The sequence below is a fragment of the Oreochromis niloticus genome, linkage group LG9, assembly GCF_001858045.2.
Source record: "Oreochromis niloticus isolate F11D_XX linkage group LG9, O_niloticus_UMD_NMBU, whole genome shotgun sequence".
In the NCBI taxonomy this organism is placed as follows: Eukaryota; Metazoa; Chordata; class Actinopteri; order Cichliformes; family Cichlidae; genus Oreochromis; species Oreochromis niloticus.
The window spans coordinates 24,414,773-24,431,751 of record NC_031974.2 but is presented as its reverse complement, the minus strand read 5'-3'; the positions used below and the strand labels follow the sequence as shown (position 1 = coordinate 24,431,751).

Genomic DNA, 16,979 nt, shown 5'->3' with positions numbered 1-16,979 from the left:
ATCTAGCTAAGTGTGAACAGCAGTAAATACTAAATATTGAAAGTTGTTGTGCAGCACGCAGGACAGACAGCACACAATGTGCTTTGAAGTAGCAGCTAAGAAAGGTGTAGTTTGTCTACGAACAGTGAACACCCGTGTGCACACCTGTGTGGATCAACGCGCTGATATACAGAAGGTTTCCCCATGTAACGGTCTGCTAGAGGGTGTGGAGACCCATAGCCCCGTCCCCCAGGGCATGAAGCAGGCATGGAGGAGATCCAGGCTCCAGACATCCAGAGGCCCCAGAGTGCGAGAGCCCAAGGAGTACCACCGGAGGGGCATCCGTGCCACCTTCCTGGGAAGGGCTGAGGAGATCCCCAGACGAGGGGGTCACCCAGTAGCCACGGAGCAGAAGCCAGAGGGGGCTGCACCGGCGTGCCCGCCGGCTCTGCCGGCAGCCAGCTGTGCCAGAGTGAACCGAGTTGCAGGCCCCGAGGCCGGAGGCCCGAGGGCCCCCTTTGCTCCAGAAGAGGCCTGACCGAGCGACAGGCACCAGGCCCTGCCAATTAGCCACCGGGAGTGAGCTGGTGCATACCTGAGCGCCCAGCCCCGGACACCAAGAACCACCAATGCACCAACCCCTGAGGGCATCAGTTACCAGCAGGGAGTGTGGTGAGGGGAGATAGGCCTCCACACTTGGAGGGCCTGGGAGTACCCAGGGAGGTGGAGTCTAAGACCCGACCTGACATATAGACACAGACAAACAGGCACACACAGACATAAACATGCTTTCCCACCCTCATGCACACATATACAAACACTCAGCACTCACCCAACGTAGGGATAGACATACATAGACATGTACACACAATCATACTCCCCAAACATACTCTATGCCCCGGGTCCAGGTACCCTCGCCCCCAGAGGGGGAAACGGCACCCAGACCCAAGAGATGTGACCCTTTCCCCCGGGTTGGAGGCAAGCAGACCGCCCCAGGCTCCGCAGCAGCAGGGAGGCCAATCGGACGGCCAACACCTCCTCCCAGCCCCCCGCCCCGATGGCTAGTAGAGAACGGGGGTGTGTGAAGACCCCATACCTCCCTCCTCCCGCTCATGTGTAGTGTTGCTGCGTGTTGTTCTAAAGTGCATTTAAAACAAGGGAGGGCATGGTGCTGCTGCCAGAGAGCAGCAGGTGTTAGCACGGCCCCTCCCGAGAACCCTCAATGTCTACATGGATTTAAAATTGAGAGGTGGGCACCGGCGCCAGAGGTAGGGTTGCATACACAGACCGTCCTCTGGACGCCGTTAACCTGGTCACCCTCAAGGCCCTACATACATATATATATACACTGTAATCCCAAAAGTTATTTGCATTCAAATGGTTTAGCTATAATCACTGATGGTAATTAATTTTCTTTGTAAAACTAAAATCATATAACTGTGTCAGACAGAACTCATTGGTGGAAGCTTTTTGCACTTAACCTATATTGTTTTGCATGTGATGCACTAAAATGAATACATTTAACATGGTCCTTTCTATTTTAAGTTTATTCTAATAAATAGTTTAAGTTCAATTATTTATAAGAGAATAAGTTTTAAACTCAACACTCAAATAATAAAAGTAAATTTGATGTTTACTGATTATGTTTAGTTGAAAGCACTTTCACTATTTTTAAGTTTTTGTTGCCCCTCCCATATTTTTCCCGGCACTGGAACCGAAGAGTCTGGACTTGTTTGTCAGAAAAAATTAAGACAAGTCGTTTTTGGTGGTTTTGCCTGGGATTGGACATGTTTGTTTCAGTCTACAGTCGATAGGGAGTACTTTTCCTCAAACCTCCACGCAAACTGGTGAGTTAAATCTTTGTATTTCAACTTTAAGCAAAAATAGTTGCATGTTACATTACGCAAATGTACACGCTAATTCAATCTACAGTGAACCGTTTACTGCGGGGGTTACGTCCCAAAAACAACCCGCAATAAGTGAAATCCGCAAAGTAGTGAAAAGTATTTATTATAAATGTTTTAAGGCTGTAACCCTCACAGCCTTAACCCCTGCTCATGCGTAATGGTTCTAGCATCTTCCTCGTCCATCCAAACCGCGCGGTTCCATTGTGTGATGTGAGCACATCCAAACCGTGTTCAGGGTTAGCCCGGGTCCGGACTCCGGCCCCGGTCAGAGGAGGAGGACCAGAGCACGGCCGGGCACCTCCAGCCTTTTAAGTTTCATTTAAGCCCTTCAATTTGTCACAATTCCTTTAATGACTCAGAAAACTGAAAAAAAAAAAAGGACTGGGTGGGACTGGGGACAAAGGTCTAAATGGCTTTGCAGTTCAACCGAAAAAGCTGTTGCTGGTCAGCCTATGGGGTGAGACATGTTCTACAGAGAGCGAAATGAGAATGTACAACTGGAGTGGACCAGAGTAGAAGAGTGAACCAGTGGACGGTGTTAGATGAAGCTCATCATCTTTATGAAAGAAAAATTACAAAAATATGCACAACAGGTTAATCCTCCTTCCAGGTTAAGCCTAGGTCGCAACCTGCTGTACAGGCTCCTGCAGCCAATCTACAAAAACCCATTCTCTTGACGGGTTGCTGCCTTATCAACATTGAAAAATGGGTCAAATGCAGAGGACAAACTTCATTATACAGTTGTATAATGACAATAAGCCTTACAGATTCCCCAAATTTTCCTGTTTTTTTATTTTTTTTATTTGAACAATTAACTTGTACTTAAATAATAAAGAGCATTTATAGAAATACAATACTTTGACCTTTTATACTTGTGTTACTCTCCACCAACAGGTTAACTCACAGTTTTTTCCCCCCCTCTGTAGAATGCTGCTGATGGTGACCTTGAAATCCCAATAGGAATCATCTTCAATGGTGAAAACGGAAGTCCAGAGCAAGAACTGAACCCCTCCCAGCTGGGGATCCTTCTAGAGGGCAATGTGGTAATGGATTCCATCTGCAGTCTTCCTTTGGCAATGTGTCTCCTGTTTGGACTGACTTATGCACTCCACTTGGAGTACCCAAAGTGCATGAAGAATACATTCCTGTTTATCCAGCAGATTATGCTGAATCTGGGACGAAACGATCCTCCTCCAAAACTCCAAAGGCTAAAAAATGAGCTTTCAATGTGTGCATAGATACATTGAATGTTCACTCTTCATTGAGCAGCTTTTTCTCAAGTTCAGGAAGTCATTATTGTGTTTGTAATTGTCTTTTTTTGTTTTTAGTGGATGGCAAAACCAGGGCTTAAAGGAGTAGTTCACTGATTTTACATACTGAGATATGTTCTTACCTTAGCTTTGAAGAGTTGATGCATACCTGTCTTGTCTTTGTGCGAGAGAAAGGCTCTCCCATATATTCCAACTACCTCCACTTTTTGCTCCTTTTAGAAGCTACCGAGCTCCTCCACGTTTTCCCTATTTATGTAAAATTACATGAAAAGTTACACTATCTAAGTTTAGTTTCACTAAATTTAACGTATAGATTTTTTAAGCCGATAAAAAGGGGCACTATATTACAAGCGCGCAGTAACCCTAGTGCACTCTGGAGCATAGACTGAGTTACTGGGGGGATGAAGAAGTGCTCCTACAGTGTTATTACACCTTGTAATATAGTACCCCTTCTTATCGGCTTAGAAAATCCACACGTTAAATTTAGTTAAACTAAACTTGGAGAGTGTCACTTTTCATGTAATTTTACATAAATAGGGAAAACGTGGGGGAGCTCGGTAGCTTCTAAAAGGAGCAAAAAGTGGAGGTATTTGGAATATATGGGAGAGGCTTTGCTCCATTTGCATGACTGAGGGCACGCACAAAGACAAGACTGGTACACATCAACTCGTCAAAGCTAAGGTAAGAACATATCTTATTATGTAAAATCAGTGAACTATTCCTTTAATTTCATTGTCTCGCTGGGGCCATTCCTTATTCCATAGTTTTTATTTTTCCAAGTTAAAATATTTGTGAAAATAAGTTTTACTGTTACAACTTGTTACCCAGAGTGTCGCACCAAAGTTCTTTACTTGTGATACACAGTTTTATCTGTTTAAAAGGATTGTTTTAAAGAAAATGTTTTATTGGAAGTCCAATTGTGCAAACCAAAAACTTACTGTTCAAAAAAAACTACCTCAGAGACCACAAATAAATTCTTGTCAAAAAGTGGCTAGGAACAACTGAAATATTGTGTTTGTTTCTGAAAGAAATGTCTTCTTAGAAGCGCCATGTGTAAAAATTGGAATACTGTTCAAAGGAAAACAAAAGTCTTGTTTTGTTATAAATAAAGTAAAAAAAAACAAAAAAAAAACACTTTAGTGGTCTTTCGTTTTGAGTGTGTTTGCCTTGACATATTAAGTTTTAGTAATAATAATACATTTAATTAAAAGACGCTTTTAATTAAACACTACGCAAAAAAGTGAGTTTTGTAATATTAGCACCACTTAAACAATTTAGTTTTTTCTATTAGTATTAAGTTAACTGTACTTAAACAAATTATTTTTGAAATATTGAATACTTAAACACTTTAGGTAGCGATGACTCAATATAGTAAATTGTGACAATTTTACTTTTAAGTTTACTTGACTAAATCAGTTAATTTTTTGTTTTGGGTTGATTACTCAAATCATTTGAAGGGAATCGGTTTCCTCAAACGATTTAAGTGTATTGAACTTATCCGGGTTTACAGTGTATATGTGTGTGTGTGTGTGTGTGTGTGTTATGAGAGTGTGAATAATGTGGATGTCTAAGTTGTGAAATAAAATTGAGGCGCAGGTGGCCAGAAGGGGACAGAGGGGGGGGAATGTCTCCCCTGCACCCTGGTGACACACCCGCACCCCAAGGCCCTACCTGTGTGGGTGGGTGTGGTGGAGCGGGAAGAGGGAGGCAGCCGGGGATGGGGAGGAAAGAAGGGAGGGGCAAGATGCCCCTCCTTAGGGCCAGCTCCCCGGCTGACCCCAGTAGGCACCCCCGTCCTCTAGTGGCAGCAGGTGGTGCTGTGTGGTGGCGCCATCCACTCATAGCAACAAGGTCCTGGGTTTAAATCCAGACTGGAGCATTTCTGTGTGTGAGTTCTCACACTCTCTGGGCTTTGTTAGGTTAGTGACTCTGAAGTGAGTGTAAATGGTTTTCTGTGTTAGGCCTGTTACAGACTGGTGACCTGTCCATGGTGTACCCTCTCTCTCACCCTTTCATAGCTGGCCTAGATGAGTGGGAAAAAAAGGATGAGGGGACATTGATGCAAGGTTATCTTTTCATTGGGGGTCAACTCTTTCTGTTAGTAAATATTTATTTATCAAAACACACTCAAAAAATCACTTCTTCACATGGTGTAACTATGTACAGCTATCACTGCTACTACATCACTGCTAGTAATAATCATCATCATATTTCCTAATTGTAAACATACTAATAACCCTGAATCCTCTCTTAGTTATGTTGCAATAGATGTAGGCTGCTGGGGGGATTCCCATGATGCACTGAGTCTTTCTTCTTCAGTTACCTTTCTTACTCACTGTGTGTTAATAGACCTCACTGCACTGAATCATACTTGTTATTAATCTCAGGCTCTCTTCCACAGCATGTCTTTCAGATGGCAGATGGCCGCCCCTCCCTGAGCCTGGTTCTGCTGGAGGTTCCTTCCTGTTAAAAAGGAGTTTTTCCTTCCCACTGTCGCCAAAGTGCTTCCTCATGTGGTGGTCATATGATTGTTGGGTTTTTCTCTGTATGTATTATTGTTGGGTCTACCTTACAATATAGAGCACCTTGAGGCGACTGTTGTTGTGATTTGGCGCTGTAAAAATAAAATTGAATTGAATTGACTTGAACTGTGTATATAATACCTCACTAATAACTTAACAATCCTAAATATTTTGACATTATTATAAAATAATACCAATAGCACTCATATTTGCATATATATATATATTATTCAGTGTCATTGTAGAAGTCCTGTTTAAATACATTTGACAAAGTCTGTGTGTCGTAGTCTTATTTCAAAGAGAAATAGAATAGAAACAAGATTAATAGTCTGAAAGGTCACATAGGAACTTAGTGTGGCTTCCCAGCACACAACATTATGGTTCAACATCATTCAAACATCAATCACTTACTCACTAAACACCTTTTTACTAATGTAAGTTATTCCAAATGTGCATAACATTTTACAGAATACATATCACTCACTATGCATATCACACTGTATCTGTAAGCTTCAGGTGCACGGGTATCATGAAGCTTAAAGACAAAGGATCACTAAAAGAGTGAAACGTGTAATGAAAGCAGTTACAAAGGAACCTGTTGTTGCCTCTCAACCCAACACACAACATTTGAGGTCAATAAATACAAAAAGAGATGTTATGTTTGAGTTGCAGGCAAAGCTTCTTCTTTTTTTGTGATCAACATTTTATTGATTTTCAACAGGGGTCAGATAGAGGATAAGGGTACAGACTTATTCAGCATCATTATAAACTACAGTAGCAAAACACCATTAGCCATAGGGTAAAGAAAAGAAAACAGAAAAAAACAGTGGAAATACAATTCATTTTAATACAATTCCAGATGTTTATTGTGAATACAACAATATACACAGTATACAGCGTATCGAAATGCCGTTTCACACCAAGCCCCCCATGGTGCATTTATAAGTATATCACAATATATCTACAAGGGATGTAAAACTATAAATTACAAATAAATAATAACTCACAAAATTTAAATAAAATTACAAAGATAGAAAGGTACTAATACTAACTATATCTATGTACAATAAACAAAGACAGGCCAAGAGACAATACAAAGTGATCATGTGCAAATACAGTAAAGTGAGATGTTGTGCAATTGGTATTGAATATTAGGTTAAAGTTGTTGAGTCTTCTGGTGAGTATTGTAAAAGTATTGAAGAGTGTTTATGTTTATCAGTCCTTTGGTGGTAGTGTTGAGGGCTCTGACTGCTTAGGGGAAAAACTCTTGCAGTGTCTGGTTGTTACAGTTTTGATGCTGCAAAACCGTCTGCCAGATGGAAAGAGGGAGAACAGTGCATGTGAGGGGTGGAAAGTGTCCTTCACTATGCTGTTTCCATGTCAGATGATGTGTTTGTCTTAAAGGTGGGAGAGGGCTTCCAATGCTCCTCTCTGCTGTCATCACTTTCCGCTGCAGTCCCTGTACCAAATAGTAATGTAGCAGCACAGGACGCTCTCAATGGTTCCCTGGTAAAATTATGTGAGGACGGGAGGAGGGAGACTGGCCTTCATCAGCTTCCAAAGAAAGTGAAGACGTTGTTGGGCTTTCTTCATGGTGGTGGTGGTGTTCAGGTTCCAGGAGAGGTCATCTGATATGTGCACACACAGGATTGCCGACCATCTCAATAGTAGATCTGTTGATGTGCAGTTGGGTGTGGCCGTTGGGAAGCACGACTCACTGCAGATACCAAACTATGTATACATCAGACATGAACATCCTGAACATGTTTTTTTTTTTTTATCTTTCCACCTTTTGACGTGTGAATACATCACATCCTGCTACTGTGTGCTGTCCTTAAAAGTCTAAAATGGTGCGCTCACCCTCAAAGTTTTAACTTCACTCATTCACAGCCTGTAAGATCAACCTTAGACAATATATTTAATAACTCCCAGTATGAACGTCGCATTTCTCCTGTCTTACACTGATGTGCCATTAAATAAGATGTGTCTGCTAGAAAAATCAGTGAAGTGATGGAAATTACATGATCTATGGTGAGCAGGCATGAACTACCTGTAGCTAAACTAACAGTGTCATATGTTTTGCTTTTAAATGGTAAATGTTATTCATGTAAATCATGTTTTCATATAAAAGTAAATAAACATAAAGAACAGCATTCTTAAACTACCTTTGCTTCAGCTACAGTGTGCTAGGAGTTGTCAGTGTGTTACTGACAACATCTGCAGATATGCACTAATCAATCGGTTGATAAAAGTAAACTATAACAAACATGGTTCTGAAGTCAGGATGCTTTTGAAACAATACATGATATTTTAAATTTTATGAGTGCAGTTTATGAAATGTAGTAGCTTTCTACAAACCCAGATCTGAAAAACTTGAGATGCTGTAAGATGTAAATTGAAAACAGATTTTATTCATAGCAGAGATGCTGTATTCATTGTAAGAAATAATAATAATAATATTCCTGAATGTGATCGTGAATACGAGCAGTGGAAATGAGCTTTCTCCGAACCATGGTTGGCCTCTCCCTTAGAGATCGGTTTGGGAGTTCGGCGATGCAGGAGCGGCACAGAGTAGAGCCGCTGCTCTATTTCATATTTTTGTATAATTTGTATAATTTGAGGATCTTATGATACAATCTGAAGGAAGTTCACATCTGCAGGTTTACCTTTGGTTTCCAAGTAATACAAAAACAACAGTACACACAGCATGACCACAGTCTGCATGCCCTCTGACACACAGAGGGATTGAAAGCCCAGAGAACCTGCTTACCTGCCATGATCACAGAGTACATTTAGAACATTGTATAAAACAGAAAACTCAACAACATTTGCTTAAAGATTACATGAAGACACAATTACATAATTTAGAGACTTTCATTCAGTAAAGTCAGCTTGACACAGAGAAGAAGAAGAATCTTAAAAATTTCCATTAAAACTATGATTAACATAGACTATTAGACCCATGAAGTGAATCACTGACATCTGAAAAATGATGTGTTGATACAGCTCCTGAATTCTCATTAAAGATACAAGACTGAACAGTTTGTTTCTGGGAAGAAAACACTAACTGAAAAAATGTGTCAATAATACAAATGTGTGGCCAGTCAGTAGATCAGACATATGCAGGGAGGTTATGGATAAGATGGGAGTAAAAACACGATCATGGGGTTCTCGCTGTTATGTGTGGGACCGTTAACATGCTGCACTATCATCAATGTTTAAATCAAAATTACAGACCAAAGGGAATTGGTCAAATTTGACAAAATATGAAAACAGATGACAGAATTAATTCAGGAAGACATCACAGGATTTAGGAGGTTGGTGGATAATAATGCACCAAAATGGATTTTCATACTTAACTTTGAAGGGATGATATGAGCTCAGAGTAAATGGGTGACAACTTAAGTTGCACTTGTAAATCACTGATATTCCCCCACCACAGCCTGAGCACCTCGGGGCATTCAAATATTTGTAATTGTTTTGGCAAAGTTCCACAAGGGGGCAGTAGTTATCAGTGGAAAAGCTGTTTAGGGGCCAGACTTCAACGGACAGTCGGGTCTGCAGAGAGGATCTTCCCTCCATCCAGGACCTGTACAAGTCCAGGATAAAGAAACAGGTGGAAACATCACTGCAGACGCCTCACATCCCAGAAATAACTGTTCAAAGTGCAGCCTTCAGGCAGGTGCTACAGACCACTGTTTACAAAAACCACAGAGACAGTTTCCTCCCCCAGGCTGTCACTCTGATGAACACTGTGAAATGACCCACTCTTACATCATTCAGGTCATAACACATATGCATATTACACCACTCAGTTTTGCACCACTACTTTGTATAGTTTCTTAAGACTTTGTGTAACTTGTTCCTTGTTTGTGTGCACAAACTTGGCCAAATAAAGATGAGTCTGATTCTGAATTTAATACTAATGTTAGGAAAACAGCTGAAACTGTAACAGAATGGAAACTGCCAGGATTTTCCAAGCATCATGCTGCAGCAGTCTTACATAAGTGTAGGGTTAGATCAGTGTTCATGGATGCTTGACTTTAGAGTGAAGCAGGTCCTATTTAAAAAGTTCAGTCCAGTTGAAGAGCGGCATGAACTTGTCCACAAAGGAAATGTCTCCATTCCTGCAACATCATCTCTACTCTCAAAGCAAAAGTGTTGAACATCACTGCAGTGAATTTAGTGATAGTTTGAGGTGGAGTTTGTCCTCCTGCAGAAACTTTAGTTGATGTGTTGTGATGTGACTCTGCTCATCTGACAGATTTCAGTTTCTGGACTGTTGGAGTGTCTGGATCTGAACCAGCTGAAGGAAACACAAAAAAATAATAAGAAAGAATGAATTATTTTATTTTACAACAGATGAGTTCGTTTGTGGTTTCACACAGTGTATCATAGAAACATGTGTCTCACCACACAAAAACCATCAGTGTGCTCACGAGCATTATGATTCCCACAGTCTTCACTATAGTGTAGACACCAACCAGGTTTCCACCTTTAATGCAACAAGATTTTAGAGCGATTAAGACAGTATGTGACAGAATGAACATTAAGACCATTTAAGGTGAAAAAATACTTTTTCAAGTCTGCCACATGAACAACCACACATTGTAGGATGAAGTAAAATCTTTGAACTTCATAAAACAAAATTCAGTCTCAGTTAAACACACTTCTGTTTCTACTTTCTTCTGAGATATATCACAAAAAATTGAATAATCAAAAAAATTAATTAAAACATTATGAAAACGCAGCAACATGGTGGCACATCGGTTACAAGAAGGTCCTAAGTTCAAATCCTCCATCATCCGAGGCCCTTTCTGTGTGGTGTTTGCATGTTCTCCCTGTGTTTGTATGGGTTCTTCGACTTCCTCCCACATTTTTAAACACATTCAGTTAGTGGGGTTGGGTTCATTGATAACTATAAATTGCCCATAGCTGTGAATGTAAGTGTGTGAATGTTTATCTGTCTCTATGTGTTAGCCCTGCGACAGACTCGTGGACTGTCCAGGGTGTACCCTGCCTCTCCCTCTAAGAAATCTGAAATAGGCTCCAGCTCCCCGCTACCCTGATAAGGATAAGCGGAAGAGAATGGATGGGAAAAAAAATGCTTTTAACACTTCAGTTGTTGGATCCAGTCAAAAACATTTTGAGTTGAAACGAAAAGAAATCTGCTGAGTAACGTTACCTTCAGTCACACGAATCCCTCTTGATGTCTGATTACCCAGATCATTAGTGGCCACACAGTAATAAACTCCTCCATCTGTTACATTGAAGCTGTAAATCTCTCCTTCAGATACTTTCACAGCTCCATCTCTGCTCTTCTTGAACCAGGTGAAGCTGCTGACTGGAGGTTTGGCTCTGCTGGAGCAGGTCAGCTTCACCCAGCTGCCTGCTGACACCAAACCTGATGGACTGATGGATGCTGAGGTGTCTTTAGGAACATCTGGAGAAAAAAAAAAAGAATGGAAAGACATATCCCATAAATCATGTTGTCCTATAGGATTCAGTTCAGCAACAAACTCTGATTGTCTTACATGAAACACTGAGAGTCTCTTCTGTCTCTGCTGTCTTGGTGTCTTTTCCTTGGTTCACAGGATATCTGGCAGAGCAGCTGATCTTCTTTCCATCATGTGTGTCTGACAGAGTGATGGTCTGCTGGATTTTAGTTGTAAAGCTTCCATCTGTGTTTTCCTCTATTTTGTTGTGAGAGTCTTGTGTGAGATTCCAGGTGAGTTGAGGAGGGGAGTGTGGACAGGGAGTGAGAGCTGAGCAGGTTATAGTGACAGACTCCTTCTCCTTCAGATCACCTGGGATTGTAATATTGGGCCTCCAAGGAGAATCTGTGGTTTCACATTAAACACAGTTTTTATACAAATAAATTAAGTCAATATTTGGATTGTATTTGATGTTCACCAAGAGACTCATTCCATGGGCTCAGGAACACTTTTGAAAACCATTGGAATTATTAGATGCACAAATGTAAGTTAAAACTCTACAAAGAAAATAAAAATATAAAATAAAACACTGCTGCTTCCCCTGTGTGAACTTATTTAACATGAAGAGAGACAAAGATGAAAATTGGTTTTAATCTGACTGATCAAAAGTAAAAATGTTTTTGAAAATAGTGAAAAACTGCATCCATCTGGCTTTTTATGTTTGGTAAAAGAGTCCAAGTCCTAAATTGGCCTTGCTGCAATGAAATCAATAGTAGTACATCATGAAACAGTGATCTGTTATTCTTTTTATAACATGAACAAGAGCCTGACCCACAAAAAACAATCCAAGTTCTTAGTTTTAATCTTTTCTATGGTATTTTTGACCTGTACGGAAAAGAACTGAGATTGTAAATGATTTGAAAAACACTTCATTTTGTTTTTATTTACATTTTACATCCTGACTTTTCTGTAAGGCTTCTGTTCAATAACAGAATAAACTGTAAGTCGGGACAATCACTGTGACTGTAGTGTTACTTTTAGTTTCAAGAGATATTTTTGACAAAGAATAGAGAACAACTGTCTGAATGTGAATTATTGTCATTTTGTTATAAACGTATTAAAAATAACTCACCTCTGACTGTTATTTGAAATGGATCACAACGAGCTGTTGCCTTGAATGTTTCTCTCTCTACTCTGAAGAAGTATTTGTCTGTGTATGTGGTGGTTAAATTAGAAAACAGAGTGGTGCAGTCTCTCTGACTCAGGTTCCCAGTAATACTCATTGGATAGATGCTAACTGCTCCACTACTGTTGAAGATCACATTGTTTGGATAAATGGAAATTCTGGAATCATTTTTTATCCACACTCCAAAGGTTTTTCTAGTGCTGTTAAATTTCTGTTCTTCTTTGGGTCTGAAGCTACATGGGATTTGCAAACAAGATCCACTCAGTGCTTCCAGCTTCTTTGGTGCAGTTATGGAGAGTGCTGCTTCATCAGGACAATCAGCCAAAGCAGCTGTAAATACAGTGTCATGATTAGTAAACTGTTGACTCTATCTTCACTGACCTTTCAGATTTTGTTTGTTAGTAAAATGTAAAATGTTGTAAAATGACTCCATGTCCGTGAATGACTGAACAAACAGCTCACCTGGAACAAAGAGGACAATCAGCAACATGCCGACTGTCACCATGTTCACACACAGGAACTTGTTGAAACCCTGAATTACAAACACACATCAGATATTTAATCATTTGAAATATGGATTTTGAAGAGATTATTCATAATTCTTTAAACAAATATATAATCCAGACTTCCTCTGTGCAATACCAGCTGTCATCATAAGGAACCATTATTAACAACATCTGACATATGAAATATGAAAACAGTAACAATACTACAGAGTTTGTTTTTGTGAGTAAAACTAAATCACCAGGAAAGAAAATGACATAAATGTATCTGTCAGTGCACTAAAAGAAGAATCACAAAATGAAAGCTTTAGTTTCATTAAATAAAAGCATCAAATGTTTCCTTACCAAACAAGTCTCAGTTTAGTCTCACAGTTTTAGAGTGAAATGAAGCAAAATTACAATAAACCCTGTAAACTAGTGATCATCATATCAGAGAGAAGCAAGCACTGAGATATCCACTGACTAACGTCTGCATACTAAACTCATTTGTGTCCTTCCTGCTTCTAACCTGCTAAAAGAGGAAGTGGATTAGTTCTCTTTCTTAAACCTGTAACACCAAGTGTGTCATATTTGAGATGAGATTTTGTGAGTTTTGAGTCTTCATCATCAGAACGATTTTTTTTTCTGTAATTAAGTTGCTCAAAACAACAACGTAGCAAATATGATACAAATTAAAACTCATATTTGCAAATGAATATAGATTTATTTTTAATGAACTCCATTATCTCCATTTTTTGCAGTTGTTTCATGTCTCAGGCTTTATAGGTTTAAAACTGTAAACTCACATGTACACCCAGAGATTTTTTTTGTACCTTCACTCCTTCAAAGCCTGTAAGTTTAACTTTAGTGAATATATTTTCAAACTCCCAATATGAAAGTCACTTTATATCAGCAGTTATCTGTTAAAAGTAACTAGGGTTGCCATAAAAAAATAATCAGAAACTAATCAATACTAAAAATTTAATTAATAAAACTGAGCAAGTCTGTGTCATGTGTCTCTGCCTCCCTGCACCTCCTCTTTACATGTGTGACATTCAGTGCAACTCTGGATTCCAGAAAGCATGAAAAGTAACACGAGCACGCCCTCTGCTGGCTACAGCAAATCTCAAAAGTTTGTTCAGCATCGATAAAGCTCCATGTCAATGACAGTCATTGCTCCATGTTAATAAAAGGGGCAGCAGGTGGTGCTGTGTGGTGGCGCCATCCACTCATAGCAACAACGTCCTGGGTTTGAATCCAGACTGGAGCATTTCTGTGTGGGGTGTTTGAGTTCTCCCCGTGTTGCCTGGGTTCCTCACACAATCCAAAAACATGCATGTCAGGTTGATGATTCTTAAGCGAGTGTAAATGGTTTTCTGTGTTAGTCCTGTTACAGACTGGCGACCTGTCCAGGGTGTACTCTGTCTCTTGCCCTATTGCAGCTGGCCTAGGTGAGTGGGGAAAAAAAAAAAGGATGGAGGTGACACTAAAGTAAAGTTATCTTTTCATTGGGGGTCAACTCTTTCTATTACTACATATTTATTTATCAAAACACACTCAAAAAATCACTTCTTCACACGGTGTAACTATGTACAGCTATCACTGCTACTACATCACTGCTAGTAATAATCATCATCATATTTCTGTATTTATAAAAATACTAATGACCCTGAATCCTCTTAGTTATACTGCAGTGGATGTAGGCTGCTGGGGGGATTCCCATGATGCACTGAGTCTTTCTTCTTCACTCACCTTTCTTACTCACTGTGTGTTAATAGACCTCTCTGCACTGAATCATACTTGTTATTAATCTCAGGCTCTCTTCCACAGCATGTCTTTTGTCTTGTCTTGACAGATTTGTCAAGAACCCCCGAGCCTGGTTCTGCTGGAGGTTCCTTCCTGTTAAAAGGGAGTTTTTCCTTCCCACTGTCGCCAAAGTGCTTGCTCAAAGGGGTCATATGACTGTTGGGTGTTTGTCTATATGTATTATTGTAGGGTCTACCTTACAAATTTAAAGCGCCTTGAGGCAACTGTTGTTGTGATTTGGCGTTTTATAAAACTGACTTGAATTGTATTGAATTGAGTAATGCAATATATACATATACATATATATATATATATATATATATATGATGAATTAAGCACTTGATAATACCTTACTAATAACCTAATAATGCTTAATAGTCTGACATTATTATAAAATACTACCAATACAACTAATATTTGCAAATTAATTACACACACAACCAAATAGTCATTTTACTGAATACATATCACTCAGTATGACTATCACACTGTATCTGTAAGATTTAGGTGCACGGGTATTGTGAAGCTTTTAAGACAAAGGATCACTAAAAGAGTGAGACGTGTAATGAAAGCAGTTACAAAGGAACCTGATGCTGCCTCTCAGCCCAGCACACGACATTTAAGGTCAATAAATAAAAAAAGACATGTTATGTTTGAGTTGCAGGCCAAGGTTCTTATTAAGAATAATAAGTGTGCTTCATCTTCATTTCAGCAGAATTATAAACATGCAACAAGTTCCATAAGAAAACTGGAAATGAAATGAATGTGACTTCACTTCAATGGCTTTTTGAGAGTTGTGTGGAAGCCTGTCTCAGTGCCGATACCAAACTATATATAAATCAGACATGAACATCCTGAACATGTTGATCAGTTCCCCTGTGATACTTTACATGAGAAATGCTATTCTAACAACATTTGTTCAACCAAAGACACTTTCACACTCATTTCTCCTGCACTGAGCCGTTGACCGCCTGTATTGTTTTTTTAGCCTTACACCTTTTGACCTGTGAATGCATCACATCCTGCTGCTGTCCTTCACAGTCTAAAATGATAAACTCAACCTTACACAATATATTTAATAACTCCCAGTATGAACGTCACATTCCTCCTTTCTTACACTGATGTGCCAATTGATCAATGTTTTTGCCAGAAAAACCAGTAAAGTGATGGAAATTACATGATCTACTCATCTTTGATGTATATAGAGAAAAAGAAAACTGTCATTATGGTGGGCAGACATGAATGCTTTCATATGTTTTGCTTTTAAATGGTAAATGTTATTCATGTAAATGTTTCCTCCATAATTTGAGCATCTTATGTTACAACCTGACATCTGTAGGTTTAGCTTTGGTTTCCCAGTAATACAAAAACTGAAATACTGAAGCCATAAACTTAAAAAATACATCTCAAGACTTCCACTTGTTGTATGAAACGTTCAGTCAAAATGAAACAATCAACAGTTTCAAGCAAGCTGTAAAGAACAAATACTAATATTGAATAAGTTAGAAAATGATGGACAATCAAACAAAATGAAGAAAAGTGAGACAAAATTCGATATTGCATGGATGGAATAAATCTGGACTGGACATTAATCTGAGAGTTTTACCAAAACACAAAAACCAAACAGATGAGTACGATGATCCCAGTGATCCCTCCTACAGCAGCCCCCCATGATAAAGGCTGATCTGTTCCTGCAGATATAAAAAGGTTAGTGACAAATGCACTTTGGTAAATATCATGTTTGTCACTGAGTGTTCAGGTTTACATGAAGATAACTTCAATTGTTCAAGTTGCTGCTCATGGTTTAATCTACTTACACTCAATCAAATGTTAAGACAGTGAAAGCTTTCCTATTAACTTAATGATCTCGGTCACTACTTTCATGTCTCACTTAGTACAGCGTGATATTCAGTACAGTAGAAGATGAACCAGTCTATGCTGTAGGGCATTGCTACCTCAACTAACAAGCAATTTATCCTAATGTATTATGACCACCTTATTTCTACTTTCTCTTACTGTTTGCACTCCAATTATATGAGGGTGACATTAAGCTTTTACACCCTGTTGAGAGCGCTTTTATTTCTGTAAATATGTAAAGTGGCTTGCAAAAGTATTCGGCCCCCTTGAACTTTTCCACATTTTGTCACATTACAGCCACAAACATGAATCAATTTTATTGGAATTCCACGTCAAAGACCAATACAAAGTGGTGTACACGTGAGAAGTGGAACGAAAATCATACATGATTCCAAACATTTTTTACAAATAAATAACTGAAAAGTGGGATGTGCGTAATTATTCAGCCCCCTGAGTCAATACTTTGTAGAACCACCTTTTGCTGCAATTACAGCTGCCAGTCTTTTAGGGTATGTCTCTACCAGCTTTACAAAT

At 39.4% G+C, this 16,979-nt stretch overlaps 1 protein-coding gene across 2 annotated transcripts; it reads right to left on the bottom strand.

The window, feature by feature from the left end:
- Positions 1–8,063: 8,063 nt before the first annotated feature.
- On the bottom strand, positions 8,064–13,282 carry LOC109194240 (myelin-associated glycoprotein). 2 transcript variants are annotated; one of them, XM_019363231.2, is made up of 7 exons: positions 13,149–13,282; positions 12,763–12,832; positions 12,247–12,630; positions 11,214–11,519; positions 10,865–11,122; positions 10,093–10,174; positions 8,064–9,985 (listed from the first exon to the last, which is right to left on the bottom strand). In XM_019363231.2, the coding sequence occupies exons 2-7, from the start codon at positions 12,803–12,805 to the stop codon at positions 9,904–9,906; spliced, it is 1,155 nt and encodes a 384-aa protein (XP_019218776.1). In that variant the 5' UTR covers positions 12,806–12,832; positions 13,149–13,282; the 3' UTR covers positions 8,064–9,903. The 2 variants fall into 2 exon arrangements, with proteins under 2 accessions (XP_019218776.1, XP_019218778.1); XM_019363233.2 differs by having other exon boundaries at positions 10,119–10,174.
- Between the last annotated feature and the right edge of the window lie 3,697 nt (positions 13,283–16,979).